Source organism: Trichoderma ghanense, assembly GCF_004382785.1.
Source record: "Trichoderma ghanense strain CCMA-1212 chromosome Unknown scaffold_1, whole genome shotgun sequence".
Classification (NCBI taxonomy): Eukaryota; Fungi; Ascomycota; class Sordariomycetes; order Hypocreales; family Hypocreaceae; genus Trichoderma; species Trichoderma ghanense.
In genome coordinates this window covers 705,294-719,968 of record NW_027395664.1, presented here as the reverse complement: position 1 = coordinate 719,968, position 14,675 = coordinate 705,294, and the positions used below count along the sequence as shown (strand labels likewise).

Genomic DNA, 14,675 nt, shown 5'->3' with positions numbered 1-14,675 from the left:
GTTACGGCTGATTCATGTTGACAACTCTGCTTGGGCCATTGAAGGGCTCCAGCTTTTTCCTCTGGAGCCGTCTAAGCGAACACAAACACTGCTCTCAACTTGAAGCACATGTAGATACTGAACGTCGGTTTCCCAGGAGTCAAGTCAGAGTCCATGCGGCCTAACAAAATTTGCACAGTATAGGGATGGCTTTCCTGGCGTCGCCACCAGCGGACCGCTCGCTGACAATGCAGCCCCCGGCGCCAGTGACATGCAGCCTTGCTGGACTATACATACATGCATTTAGCTTACCTGGCAACCTGGTAGCCGGAGATGCCCGGTGCATGCAGGATATCCGCGGCCTGGACTTGCTTCGGTGTTCGTGGTGCTGAGCAGCAGTTGGGTGTGTGTGGACCAATCAATAATACATCCGTTACCTTACTTTGAGTCTGCATGGTCCTGTAACATGATAGGTGGTGCTGAACACGTCCGACCAGATAATAGTACAACACTAGGAGTCCAGAACTAGAGACCCAGCAGGCTGGGATATCACTGCCGTCGCATCTCCCGGGGAAAAAAAAAAGAAATCAAATCTGCCAAGAGAAAGTGAGCGCAGGGGTGCTGAAACTGCCCTTACCCAACCCATCTCTCGTCAACCATGGACGTTGAATGTCCACATGCACTGCACCTCTCTCTTGCCCGGCTTATCCCCAACCAAAGAGAACTTGCTCCTTTTTATCCCACTTAGAAGAGCCGGTGCTTTAGTCACTATGGAGCACTAACATGAATTGCCCACAGCGTTGGAGTCGTCTTTTACCCATTCATCCCCCAGGCACATAGCAACGCTAAGGACGAGAGCCAAAAAGAATGGCGCCAGGGGCGAACCTTGCTCGATGCATTCTTCTCTTACCCATCTTCGCCTTGATTAAATGCGCCGTCGGTGGCACTGATAGTGGAGTCCTCATCGGACATCAAATCTGGTTCAACTTCAGAAGGCGCAAAGAATTTTGCAGGTCTCGATTCGTTCAACTGCAAGCACATCTCCCGGTATGATATATATGGGCAAATTCCAGCCTCAGTCTGCTGTGGGGCCTCCACGGCCGGGAACCCCTGAGATGGCCCCCGTCATGCCCTGGTGCACGTCTACTACCCACTACCTGCATGTAGGTACTCGTGCAAGTACGGGATGCCAAGGTTGCTACATCCAATACATTTCGCATGCTTCGAAGCAATAATACCATGCAAATGCCACCTCCCTCCAGCTAGTACAACTTGACATCCTGCATACCTGTACAAGCAAGTATATCCGGGGGGAACTCCCGGGACATCTTCTCACCAGGATTGCTGGTCCAGGCCTGCAGACAGCTCTAAAAGATGCCGAGCCCATGACACGAGCCCAATCTCTCTTCCAATCTCCATGCCCTCGGGAGCCGTTCGAGGAGCCGCCGCCTCTCACCACTTTTCGTCCCCTCAGCCATGGCCATCCAGGACGATGTCATTGCCCCCGCGCTGGATCCGCAGGCCGAGGGGTCTTTCAAGGAGAAGACACGGAAGAGAACGCTCGGCAATCTGCGCCTCGTCCATCCCGAGACGAATGCCGTGATTCTCGTTCCCACGCCATCCTCTGACCCCAACGACCCGTTGAACTGGTAGGTCCTAGTCGTCTCCATCTCTGTTTCATCTTGACGGGCAACCACGCATCATGTTCTTTGGCTAACGATCCTGTGCCACCATCTGTCAGGTCAGCATGGCGCAAGTACTACGTCGCCGGGGTTCTCTGCTTGGCAATGGCCGTGTGCAACTTCCTCGCCGCCGGGCCAGCCATTGCGGTGCCGGCCACGGCGGCGGACTTCTTCCCGGGCTCATTGGATGACGGCTCGTTCATCACCTCGGCCATTCCAAAGACGGCCTACTTCTTCACCACCACGTCTCTGCTCATGGGCCTGGGCAACATCGTCTGGGTGCCCGCGGCCAACAAATGGGGCCGTCGGCCGGTGTACATCGTGAGCTACGCCATCTACTTCGCCACGGCGGTATGGCTCGTCTATGAGAAGTCGTATGCCAGGTTTCTCGCGGGCAGGATTCTCATGGGCTTCGGGTCTGGCGCGGCAGAGACGCTCGCGCCCATCACCATTGCCGATGTCTTCTTTCTGCACGAAAGAGGCAGAGTCATGTCTGCGTACACCTGCTTTCTGTCCATCGGCGCGTCGGGAGGGCTGGTGATATCCGGCCTCATTACGATTCACCATAGCTGGCGGACCATCTACCAGGTTGGCGCTGCTCTGGTCGGCTTCGTCCTTGTTGCACTCCTCTTCACCGTGCCCGAGACCATCTACTCCCGGACAAGCGACGATGCCTCGCTCGCCTTGGACGTGGCCAGTGACGCGGCGACAACAAGCACGGCTCAAGACGGAGAGACTTCCGTGAAGAAGATGACCTATATCGAGTCGCTGTTGGTCTTCAAGGTTGAGGGTACAAGCGAGAACCTCTTCAAGATGATGATTCGCCCTTTTGGCCTCATCATCCTCCCGCCGGTGCTCTGGTCTGCCCTCGCCCTGTCGGTCACGATTGGGTTCCTAGTGGCCGTCTCGTCCAACTCGGCCTCGGCCTTTAACCTGACGTATGGTTTTGCGTCCTGGCAGGTTGGGCTCTGCTACATGGCCGGCGTGATCGGCTCTCTCCTGGGACTGCCTGCAGGGGGTCATCTCGGAGACAAAGTCGCAGACATCCTGACCAAGCGAAACAACGGCATCCGCGAACCTGAGATGCGGCTACCGGCAGTCATGGTCTCTGTGATCACGACTCCGCTTGCTCTGGTGCTCTATGGCGTCGGCGTCCAACACAAACTGCACTGGATATGTCCTACCATCGGACTGGGTCTTCGTAAGAACCAATATCCCCCGTCTCTCATCACCCTCGGCTTCTTGCATCTCATCATCATACCGTATCATCAGCTCACCTATGAGACATAGTCAACTTCTCCATCACGCAGGCCAACACAATCTGCGTCGTGTACGTCATTGATTCATACCGGCCCGTTGCGGGCGAGATAACGCTGGCGGTCACCGGCTTCAAAGGTGAGTCCTCTGTCTCCTTGGTTGACACATGGCTCCGGCATCTGAAAAACCTACAAATCATTTCAAAAAATTATCTTGGCCAACTAACAGAGAAACAGCCCTCTTTGCCTTTTTCCTCTCCTTTGAAACGAACCCTTGGATCAATGCCGCTGGCTATCAGGACGGGTTTGGAGCCATGGCGGGAATTGCGGGGGCCGTCCTCATCCTGTGGATCCCGTTGTATTTCTGGGGAAGGCAAATCAGGCACATTTCGTGGAAATGGAGAGTCATTTCCTTTGTCCACTGGGACAATGATCGCGAGGTGGGTGAATGACAATCTCTTTGATTGTGGACGAGGGCCATGGGCGCTTTGATTAAGGAGTTGGCCTAAGCGAGATGTCTATTCTTGTAAATGATGGTATTAAGGCGTCAGGACATTCGTCGTTACTAATCCGAAGCGGCTATGGAGGTGGGTTTACTTTTGCAGAAGCTTAAAAGTACTACACGCTCTTACCTAGAGTGATCCAATGCTAGCATCACCGCAATCCTCGAAGAGCACCATCGAATGAAAAAAAGGAAATTAAGAATGAATTAAAGAGAGATTGCCGGGCTCACGGCACCCTCTCATTGATTGACCCCCCAAAAAGCCGCAGCATTGCATTGCATTGCACCAAACATGATCGCCGAGTCTCGCTCCAACCAGCATCGCACAACAGCGTCAGGTGGGCGCATCCTGTAGTTGACTAAGCGTCGCTGGCGCCACCCTCTCGATAAGCTTCAGCCCGCTGCAGCGATAAGTGATCGCGTGTCTCGACCTCAACCAAGGGGGATCCAGCGATGTGATTCCATGCCCCGTCTTCACTGCGTCTGATTTTCTGCTGCCTCGCCGCGGCTGCCTTCTTCTTTGCATGTCGGGCGCTTGAACATGACTTGAGCGCCCTCAGCCGGCGTGGTACCGTGTGCATCATCGCTCAAAGTGTCTGTTTCTGTCTGTGTCTCTGCCTCGCGCCTTGAGTCAGGCCCGGCTTGCAGGCGAAGAGTTGAGGGGCTTGAGCTTTATATCAGCCATCAGCCATCAGCCTCCGCACGCATCCACGCTTCATCCCTCGTTTCTCGTTCCGAAAGCTTAATTCGGCGTCGCCGGTCGTCTCCATCATTTCCTGCCCTTCCTTCTTGACGAGCGCCGTATGTCTTTCACAAGCAACATCATCGCCATGGCCAGCCCGCACGGTGCACCGAGCACCCTGGCGCCCCGGGATGCAAGGGAGGCGAGCGTCAGTGCAGATGCGATGCTGGACTCGCCGTACTCGAGCGACGAAGGGTCAAATGCCCATGGCTTCTCCTCCTGCCCATGGAGGACAGCCGAGTTTTATGACCAGGAGTGTCAGCGGTACTTTGACTGCCCCTCTCACACCGTTGAGAGGCGGCTGTCTGTCGATGACACTGCCGGACCCAGCGACCAAGTTGCGAGTGAGACCGCCGCCGCGGCGACAGAATCTAGACAGGATAGGGCCTCTCCAGAGACTTCAGTGGACGATCCTCCAGCATCGCATTCCGACAACACGACGGTCGAGCCACGACAGAGTGACGAAACCCCCGTTTCCGATCCCACCGTGCCGCTGTCGGGCATATCGTCTGGGCTCGCGGCCGAGAGAGAAGGGGGAAGCTCGACAAGCTCTGTGCCGGGGAACCCGGTGTCTTCCCCTTCTAGATTCTCGTCTTTGCCCATCCGCACCCGCGTTCCTTCGAGGAGCATCGACTTGCGATCGAGCGATTTCGGCAGCGACGGCTGGGGCGAGTCTTCCGATCAGGGCAGTCGGGCATATACTGCTAGCGCATCGGCTGGTGACTTGTCAGAGAGCAGCTCACCCAGAATGTCTGCGCGAGATCAGCTCTCCGCCGTCTATGGCAATGATGCGAACCAGAGCGGCCTGCTCGAGACCTTGTTTGGGCCGCCAGGGCGAGAGCGCGAACGTGAGCGAGAGCGAGATCAGGATCGAGAGCGCGCAGAGTCGGCGGTTGTTCTTCCCAGGTGGCAGCCAGATGCCGAGGTCACATACTGCCCTATCTGCCGCACTCAGTTTAGTATCTTTGTGCGCAAACATCACTGCAGGTATGGTTGCTCGCCATGGGACGGGCGAAAGCTCCGGGGGAGATGGCCGTGGCTTGCTAACAGGCAAACAGAAAGTGTGGCAGGGTCGTTTGCAACTCTTGCTCCCCCCATAGAATCATCATTCCGCACCAGTTCATCGTCCGAGCGCCAGGCACCGAGGTGCCTCTGCCTCCGGCACTGCTCTACGACAGCACAGGCGGAGGCTACATTGATATAAATGGGCTCTCTGGGGGCGAGCGGGTGCGCCTCTGCAACCCTTGCGTCCCGGATCCCAATACTGCGCCGCCCCAAAGTCCGGATTCTCCGGTTCTATCTCCTCGTGCTGCGCGTCGCAGGTCCCGAGCCAGCATGGGCAGCGGCTATCCTACTTCGCCCGCTTCGAATCGGTACGGAGGAGTCTTCTCGGCTGGTCAGAGCAACGATCCCTACCAGTTCTATACCTCTAGGACGAGGAGTACCACCATGGTAAGGATAAGAGCAATTCAAATCTCTGCGGAAACGAACCGTATCTGACATGCCCGTTTAGGACCCATCCGTGCAAAGAGCAGGTGGTGCTTCATCGTCTTCCTCCTCGTCACGAAGGCGCAGCAGTGCCAACTATGAAGCGGCGTCCATCAACCGGCTGATGGCGGCCGGACCATCTCCCTTTTCCATGCCGAACCAGCACCACATTCATCGGCGTCATTTTACAGGGGAGTCTGGCGGCTCATCGTCACGACAGCGCGCGTTGCCTCCTCCTCCTCAGATTGCAGAAGAGGATGAATGCCCCATCTGCCACCTGGAGCTTCCATCACGGGAGTTGCCCAATTTCGAGGCTCTGCGTGAGTCGCACATCACCGCCTGCATCCAATCGCACAGCACGTACGGCAGCCCTCGTGTAGCAGCAGATGGCAATACACCACCGCCGCCTCCTAGACGCACCGGCATGTACACATATGCCGCCACGGAAAAGGACTGCATTGACGATGCGGAGTGCACTATTTGCTTGGAAGAGTTTACCGTTGGAATCCCCATGGCACGACTTGAATGCCTTTGCCGGTTCCACCGATCCTGTATCTCAGCCTGGTTTGTCAATCATCCCGGAAGATGCCCTGTGCATCAACACGACGGTTTCGGGTATTAGGTGGAGAGGTGGGAGGAATGGCCAGCCGACGGCCTCTTGCTTGAATGCTTTTTACAGATCCGGTCCTTTGCATATTGGAGTATTTGGCGAACTTGGAGTCAAATTTGAAAGATTTTTACAGCCTGCCTGCCCAGGCATATACCGGATTCCCATCCTTTGATGATATCAATTATTTCGTACAGCGTGTCGAACTCTGAGGGCCCTATGCGGATGTCGACCATGGACAGCCTCGTTCTAGCTGCAACGGATCTAACGAGTTAAGAAATGTATGGTAGCGTTGAAATCTATTTACAGACAGACTCTCTCCTTCCAGTAAGGCATTCTCTTGCTCTTCGAGTTGTAAGCCGCCTGCGTGTGGATATGATCCTGTCGTGATACCACAACTTTGTCTTCAAGGCCATAATTGACGATTGATGAAAACCGGGATTCGTCATGTCTCACCGCAGCACCCGGTTTTTGATGCTTTACCCCGCAGTCATGACCCGCGGTTGGTAGATGAGGCCAGTCCTAATGTCTGGATCGGTATCTTCTTGACACATCTGAAACGGGTGATTTGTCTGCGGTTGCGCGTTGCGCTGCCATCACACACTCTCCGAACTTGTGTAGCACATGTACCACTACTCCTCTTAGAGATGAAGGAAAGGTGTGGCCTGTTTTTCCTCCTCTCAAGGTCTTGACTCACAAGTCTAGATCGCCAATTTGCATGCTCGTGTCCGCCCATCTCCCTTCTAGTTGGGTTTTGGGTTCAAAGTCTGGGGCAGCTGAAATTTCTTATATATAGAAGCTATTGAAGAAGCCCTTCTTTTCTCTTCCAATGGCTTCATTTCATGCAGATCGCTGAGCAGAGATGACGAGGATCTTCCATGTCGTTGAGCCCGAGCGATCGGACAGGAGACGCTAGGCCGGGGTGGTTTAGTGAAGAATGTCGTGATCCCTGTTTGCTTATCCAGTTGTCTGATGGAAGGCTCGAAATGTTTGATTATCTCATGGACAGGTTAGTGGATGGATGTTGTGATAAGAGGTTTGGAACAGTGTTCTGTTTCACGTGGTGGCCGTTGTTCGCTGCGATCACAGCATCAGCTCTTCCTACCTCGGCATCTCCTCGCCTTCAAACCCTCTCATCCTCAATATTGTCAAATTGTTTCAATGCACTGGAACAAGATTGCTAGTAGTAAACCGATTCGCCGTTCTTCTCCACAAACAAAAAACTTCTCAGGCAGTTCTAGTGCTAATGTGCCAGACCCGCGGATATTTCGATCCGAAATGAGCTCTGAATTTCACTCACCCTTTTCTCGCTCCACAAAGGAAAAGCGATTTCAGACTTTTGCTTCCAAAGGGTGTCACGGGTCTGCAAGAGGCCACCAGACGACGGACGGACAGGCAAGTTGTGGCACCTGAATCTTAAGCATCAAGTCCCTTTTGCCGGCCTGAGGGAGACGACGGTCAATTTCATGTTCACTTGGCATCGATGCTCGGAATCACATCTGTATCCATTGATCGTATCTGTGTGCGCGCGGTGCGTGTTCAATGCAGATGTTTCGTACACAACCTTGTCTAATGGTGGATGTGAAGCAAACGAGCCTTTGCTTGATGCAGATCAGCGCTCAGTCGCTCACTTCATGTCGACTGTCTCTTTGGCGTCTTCCATTCATGTGTAATTATCCAACGCGATTCCCAAGAGTTGACGTCGGGTCGAGGCCTCCTGTTGCCGAGCTTCCACCTCCAGCCTGTCTAGTGGGCGAGATAGCGCTACCACCACCGGCTGCATCCACTGAGCCGGGCCCCAGAATGCTCTAGAGCACGACACCCTCCCCTCCAACTGCTGAGAGTCTAGGCGCTACCGCCTGCAGCGGCCCCTTGATTGGGCGCAAGCCGGCTGGGAGCTCGAGCTGACTGGCCGGGCCCTTGCCTGCAATTACGTCGTCGCCACGCTTTCAGCAGTGCAGGGGAGGGCCAGCGAAGCTACAGTGGGGACGCAGCCGCCAAGGTGCAGCGCCTCGCTCCACTGTAGCTCCTGTCCGGCATGCCTGGGGTGCGACTACGGGGTCGATTCCCGCTGAGCTCAGACACCCGTGGACGGACTTGACCCGTGGACAGCAAGCAGCAGCAGCAGAACAGAGCAGAGCGTCTTCAGACGACTTTGGAGTTTGTGTGTGTGTGTGTGTGTGTGTGTGTGTGTGTGTGTGTGCACTGGCAAAGTTCATGTTAGGTGCTCCTCAGCCTGATACACGCGTACAAGTGCCACTCACGCACCTACAGTACATGAGCCTGCAGATTTTCCCTGATAGTCCCTAGCCGTGCATCGTCTGGCTGCTGCTCTGCGCCACGAACAACGACCTGTCCAAGTCGTCAGCTCCACTGCACCAACTTCCAAGACTTCTTCACTGCTTCGTCCTCGTCCTTGTTTTCAGCTTTGCGCGTCGTCTCTGTGCCGAGCCCACACGTGCATTAGCCTGTGGCTCTGTCCAAGACAATCAATCAAAAGGTTGGAGTCTCTCTGCCACTACGCAATACTACTAAGCTGTCCTCTTTATCCCCGTTGGCCTTGCTTCCGTTTCCTCCCTCTTTCTTTGCAGCCTTGTTTCTTTTGTTTGCCTTTGATTGTCTGTTCGGCCGGGAGGAGGCCTTTGTTGATTTTGCTGACCCTAAAAGACAGAGTGCCATAGACAGCAGCCGCGTTCTTCTTCAACTTCTTCCCTCCCCTTTCGTACGCTCCTGGCCCGAATCCGCTGCTACGACGCATATCTGGCCACTGCCCCTCCATCAGCTACCGGCCCTTCGAATGACGACATCGCAAAGCTACCAGATCAATTGAACGACCCAGTTGGCACACACGAACAACCAGCTGCAACAGCGCCCACAGCTGGCCATCATGTCGGCCCAGGACGTGCACGAGCTCAAGGTGCAGGGGGCCATTGAGGCTGCTCAGGACCCCCGGACGGCGGTATCGCCTGAGGACGCCGAGAGGCTCTTGGTCAACCAAGCCCGAGATGCTGGCGCTCCCGCCTTCATGTTCGACCCGAATGCCTCGGTAGAGGAGAAGCGTGCTCAAGTTGCTGCTGTATGATATATACATGTCCACCCATCTCTTAGGCCACGGTGGCTCTTGTTCTGCAAGGGGCGCAGAAAGGCTGATGATGCATCTTTGTCCAGGCCATCCCTCCCGAACTGCAGCAGATTCGACTTAACAAGGCTACGGCCATCGCAACCGACGTCGACGACGGTACCGGCCCGGACGAGGAGCTTCCGGAACCAACGAAAGAAGGCGCTCTCGATGATGCAGGCAAAGAGAAACCTCTTGCCAATGGGGACGCAGAGGACGCCGAGGTTCCGTACTCGCGGACGGGCTGGGCTCCCCAGATTGGGTGGCCCGTCGAGAGCACGCTCGAGGGCGAGAGCCTGCTCGATCACACTACGTGGGTTGAGAGCCAGCTGCCGGATCATCTCTATGGAGGTAAGGTTGCACCGGCCCAACAGAAACGATATTGGTGGCTTACACGGGTCAAACAGATTGGTACCACAACGCCGGCGTCATCATTTTCGCCTGCATTGCCTCCTGGCTTGTAGCGGTTTTCGGTGGCGGTCTCGGCTGGGTCATCATGGTCATGGCAATCTGCGGCACGTACTACCGGACGTCCCTGAGGCGAGTGCGCCGCAACTTTCGTGATGACATCACCCGAGAGATGGCCCTCAAGAGGCTCGAGTCTGATCATGAGTCCCTCGAGTGGATCAATTCGTTCCTTGTCAAGTTTTGGCCCATCTACCAGCCCGTCCTCGCCCAGACCGTCATCAACGCCGTCGACCAAGTGCTGAGCTCCGCAACGCCGTCCTTCCTCGACAGCCTCAAGCTCAAGACGTTTACGCTGGGCAGCAAGCCCCCGCGCATGGAGCATGTCAAGACGTATCCCAACGCGGGAGACGACATTGTCCGAATGGATTGGAAGTTCAGCTTTACGCCCAACGACACTGCGGACATGACGGCAAAGCAGCTTCAGAACAAGGTTAACCCCAAGGTCGTGCTGGAGATTCGGGTTGGTAAAGCCATGATCAGCAAGGGCCTCGACGTCATCGTCGAGAACATGTCCTTCTCCGGCATCATGCGACTCAACATGAAGCTGCAGATTCCCTTTCCCCACATCGAGAAGATTGAAATGTGCTTCCTGGAGAAGCCCGCCATTGACTATGTCTGCAAGCCTCTGGGCGGTGAAAACTTTGGTTTTGACATCAACTTCATTCCGGGCCTGGAAAAGTTCATTCTGGAACAGATCCACGGCAATCTGGCGCCCATGATGTATGCCCCCCATGTCTTCCCTATCGAGGTCGCCAAGATGCTTGCGGGATCGCCCGTCGACCAAGCCATCGGTGTGCTCGTCGTCACCCTCCACGGAGCACACAACCTCAAGAACACTGACAACTTTGCGGGAACCGTTGATCCTTATGCCGTCCTTACGCTTAACCGCCGCCAGGAGCTGGCGCGAACCAAGACTGTCGAAGATAATCCCAACCCCCGGTGGAACGAAACCCATTATATCATTGTTACCTCTTTCAATGACACTTTGGACATTCAGGTGTTTGACAAGAACGGCTTCCGCAAGTCCAAGGAATTGGGCGTGGCGTCTTTCCCCTTGGAGAGAATTGAGGAGCTGCACGTGTATGAGAATGAGCGCCTCGAGGTTCTCGCAGCCGGCAAAAACCGTGGTGTGGTCTCTTGCGACCTCCGCTTCTTCCCTGTTCTCGAGGGCCAGAAGGGTGAAGATGGCAAGGTGGAGCCCCCGCCTGTCTCCAACCAAGGCATCTTGCGTTTCACCGTTGAGCAGGCCAAAGATTTGGATGGCACCAAAAGCCTCGTTGGACAGCTCAACCCCTATGCTGTCATGTTCCTCAATGGCAAGATCATTCACCAGACAAAGAAGCTGAAGCGAACCAACAACCCCATCTGGGACAACGGCTCAAAGGAAATCTTCATCACGGACCGCAAGAAGGCCAAGCTTGGCGTCACTATCAAGGATGATCGGGACCTTGCCTCAGACCTGACTCTCGGAAAGTACCAGATCAAGCTTGACGATTTACTGGAATGCATGGAGCAAGGCAAAGAATGGTATCACCTCGCAGGGGCTCAGACTGGCCGCGTTAAGATGACAGCACAGTGGAAGCCGGTGGCTATTTCGGGCGTCGCCGGCACAGGCGGTTACATCACCCCCATTGGTGTCATGCGCCTCCATTTCAAGAAGGCGAATGATCTCCGCAACTTTGAGGCTTTTGGCAAATCCGACCCATACGTCCGAGTTCTTCTTTCTGGTATCGACAAGGCGCGCACGGTCACCTTCAAGAACGACCTGAATCCTGAATGGGACGAGGTCCTCTATGTCCCCGTCCATTCCGCTCGGGACAGACTGACGCTCGAGGTAATGGATGAAGAAAAGCTTGGCAAGGATCGCTCCCTCGGACTGTGCGAAGTCCTTGCGGCGGACTACATTCAGCAGGATGAAAACGGCGAGTATCTCGTGCACGATGAAAAGCGTGTTCAGGAGAGCGAGCTCCGACTTCACGGCAAGGGTATTCCCAAGGGTACGCTGACGTATACTGTTGCTTTCTATCCCTGTCTCAACATCGCCGACCCCGAAGAGGAGGAGGAGGAGGAGGCCGCAGAGGACGCCAATGCCGAAGTGGATGGCGACGAGCGCAAAGCATCTCTGGACCGACCACGGAGCTCCGCCTCTCCGTCCGCTCCGAAGGCCTCTCTCGACGTGTCCAGGAAATCGGTTGATGTGTCCAGGAAATCAGTTGATACAGCCAAGTTGAGCGCCGGCAATAGTGAAGATGGCCGACCCATCTCACCGGCGTCGATGCGGTCGTCGATGTCGGTAGAGAAAAAAGGACCGCCCAAGATTCGGCTCAGCCCCGAAGAGCTTCTCAGGTATGAGAGCGGCGTTCTCATCTTCAGACTTCTGGAGTCAGAGATGCCCGAAAAGGAAAGCCACCTGGAAATCTTCGTGGATGACATGGCTTACCCCTCCTACACATCCACTACGGTACAAACCAAGTCGCACAAGTTTGACGAGATTGGCGACTGCGTCATCCGAGAGCTTGACTTTTCTCGCCTGACGATCAAGGCGCGGAAGAAGGGCGATGATGCCGACGACACTCTGGCGTATCTGTCTGGCAATACGCTGGAGACGCTGAAACAATGCCTGGTAAGTCTAAGAGATGTGCTCTCCCCCTCCGCCATCTTGTCAAAGTGTCTAACGATCATCCAGAACAACCCCACGACGTTGAAGCTCAAGAGCGAGGATGGCAAGTCTAGCTGGGTCAGGGTCAGCCTCAAGTATATTCCCCTCAAGATGGAACTGGACGCGAGTGAGAGCATCAACAACATGGGCACCCTCCGTGTCGACGTCTTGAGCGGCACCGACTTGCCATCGGCAGACCGGAACGGCAAGAGTGACCCTTACTGCAAGTTTGAATTGAACGACGTCGAGGTGTACAAGACCAAGGTGCAGAAGAAGACGCTGTCGCCCGTTTGGAACGAATTCTTCGAGGTCACTGTGCCGTCGAGGACGGCGGCCCATTTCGTCTGCAACGTCTACGACTACGATTTTGCCGACAAGCCCGACTTCCTGGGTGCAGCCGTCATCCCGCTGGACAGTCTACAGCCCTTCAAGGCGATGGAGCAGAGCTACCCGCTGGACGGCAAATCGGGGAGCATCAGGCTTCGAATGGTGTTCCGACCCGACTACATCACTCGATCCAGGCAGGGAACCTCGACCTTCCAGGGCACCTTTGGCGGCACCTCCCGTATCGTTACTGGAGTCGCTGGCGTGCCGTTCAAGGGAGGCGCTGCGGTGGCTGGAGCTGTTGGCCACGGCGTGGGCAGAGGTGCCTCGTTCTTGAAGCGCGGCATCCTGGGCAAGAAGGACAGGGATGACCCGAACGGCTCGCTGACGGAGCTGGTCGAGGTTCCGACGGTGCCAAGCATCATCACCAACGGCAACGATTTCGCCGTCGCCGGCGGCCCTTCCAACAGCGGCACTCGGCCCACTACCAGCGCCGTCGACAGTTCCCGGGACTACCCTCCGCATCTGATGCCCGAGGGCTCTGGCCATAACAGGACCAGGAGCTTTGGCAGCTCTTCGGTGCACAGCGCCGTCGGCGTTGGGGCTCCGACCGGGACAGCAACGTTCACCGTCATCGGGGCTTCCGGATATCCTCATTCGACGGACCTGTACATTCTCATTACCCAAATCTCGCCGAGAGAAAAGACTGTCGGCAAGACGAAGCATCACAAGTCGTCCAGCGGCCAGTGGACCTTTGACGAGACGTTCCGGTTCAACTGCACGCCGGACGCACAGTTCAAGGTTGAAGCTAGGGGCGAGCACATGTTTGGCAGCGATGATCACCTAGGAGAGCACTTTTACTTTGTCGACGAGACGGGTAGCGGAGCTCCCAAGGACATCACCGTCGGGTCTGGCACGGTGACCATCAAGAGCCACTTCCAGTCTGCGGAGGACAAGTATCCCGACAGCCCCAAGTCATTTTCGCGCCGCGGCTTTTTGAGTAAGCGAGAGCCGCGGAGCCGGGACCCAACGCCCAATCCCTGAGCGGCTGGCGAGGATGATTCGCCTCTGCTTCCGGGTCATCCCAATCGGCGAATGAGTTGAGACTTCTGCCTGGAATTGCTATCGACGTAACACAACGGCCGTCTGAAGTTTCCCTTATTTTGTTTTGTTGATTTGTGCTTTGCCATAGGCCTCATGCTTCTCTGTTCAAGAATGCGGCTCTCTAATTGTTACAACGTACTTGTCTGGAGTCTGAGGGGTGGTGGCTGGGATGGGAACGGGTTTGAGGGTCACTGTATATATAGGCAGTTTGGGACCGGCGACGTTCACGTCGGCCGATGGGACAGCGAATCTCATTTATTTATCTGATTTGAGTGAGTTCAAACAGCCTCAGTAATCATCATCCCATGGATTCTCCTTTTGTTGTTTTTTTCTGCAATGGGATTTACAGTGATATAAAAGTGGTGATGTCTGTTGGTGTAAGTCATCGAGTCAGGCAGCAAGGCACCAAACTGGCCACAGCTCAGCTTAGTCATCTCACACCAGACGTGGCCAATCAGCAGCTCGGGCTGCTTCGAAAAGTAACGGCAGTGACGCGCGAGACGGAAGCTGCCTGAGATACTCCGTACAACAAGCACCAAACCAACGAGGGGCGTCTCTTGACCTTTTGACAGCTGCACCACCAACAGCCGCTACAGCAATAACCACCAGCTCGACACCTGCAGCTGCGCCGACTCTCCCTATCGAATTGAATCTTACCCGAATACTCAGAAATTGGCTCCCAGAAGAACTGAGGGCATTGCTCACTCTCTGAAATCGACAACGAAACCGTGACCTGGAGGGGTCGG

At 55.4% G+C, this 14,675-nt stretch overlaps 3 protein-coding genes across 3 annotated transcripts; all 3 read left to right on the top strand.

Annotated features, from left to right (window-relative positions):
- Positions 1 to 1,455: 1,455 nt before the first annotated feature.
- Positions 1,456 to 3,369, top strand: CCMA1212_001600 (uncharacterized protein; the record flags this gene model as incomplete). Its single annotated transcript, XM_073699021.1, has 4 exons — positions 1,456 to 1,628; positions 1,721 to 2,862; positions 2,952 to 3,056; positions 3,155 to 3,369. 4 exons carry the CDS (start codon positions 1,456 to 1,458, stop codon positions 3,367 to 3,369), a joined length of 1,635 nt encoding a protein of 544 aa, XP_073561737.1.
- Positions 3,370 to 4,249: 880 nt separating this feature from the next.
- On the top strand, positions 4,250 to 6,271 carry CCMA1212_001599 (E3 ubiquitin-protein ligase PIB1; the record flags this gene model as incomplete). The annotated part of the gene is made up of 3 exons (XM_073699020.1): positions 4,250 to 5,148; positions 5,220 to 5,613; positions 5,675 to 6,271. The coding sequence occupies 3 exons, from the start codon at positions 4,250 to 4,252 to the stop codon at positions 6,269 to 6,271; spliced, it is 1,890 nt and encodes a 629-aa protein (XP_073562126.1).
- A 2,023-nt stretch (positions 6,272 to 8,294) lies between these two features.
- On the top strand, positions 8,295 to 13,869 carry CCMA1212_001598 (uncharacterized protein; the record flags this gene model as incomplete). Its single annotated transcript, XM_073699019.1, has 5 exons — positions 8,295 to 8,303; positions 9,126 to 9,332; positions 9,425 to 9,725; positions 9,782 to 12,465; positions 12,529 to 13,869. 5 exons carry the CDS (start codon positions 8,295 to 8,297, stop codon positions 13,867 to 13,869), a joined length of 4,542 nt encoding a protein of 1,513 aa, XP_073562127.1.
- Between the last annotated feature and the right edge of the window lie 806 nt (positions 13,870 to 14,675).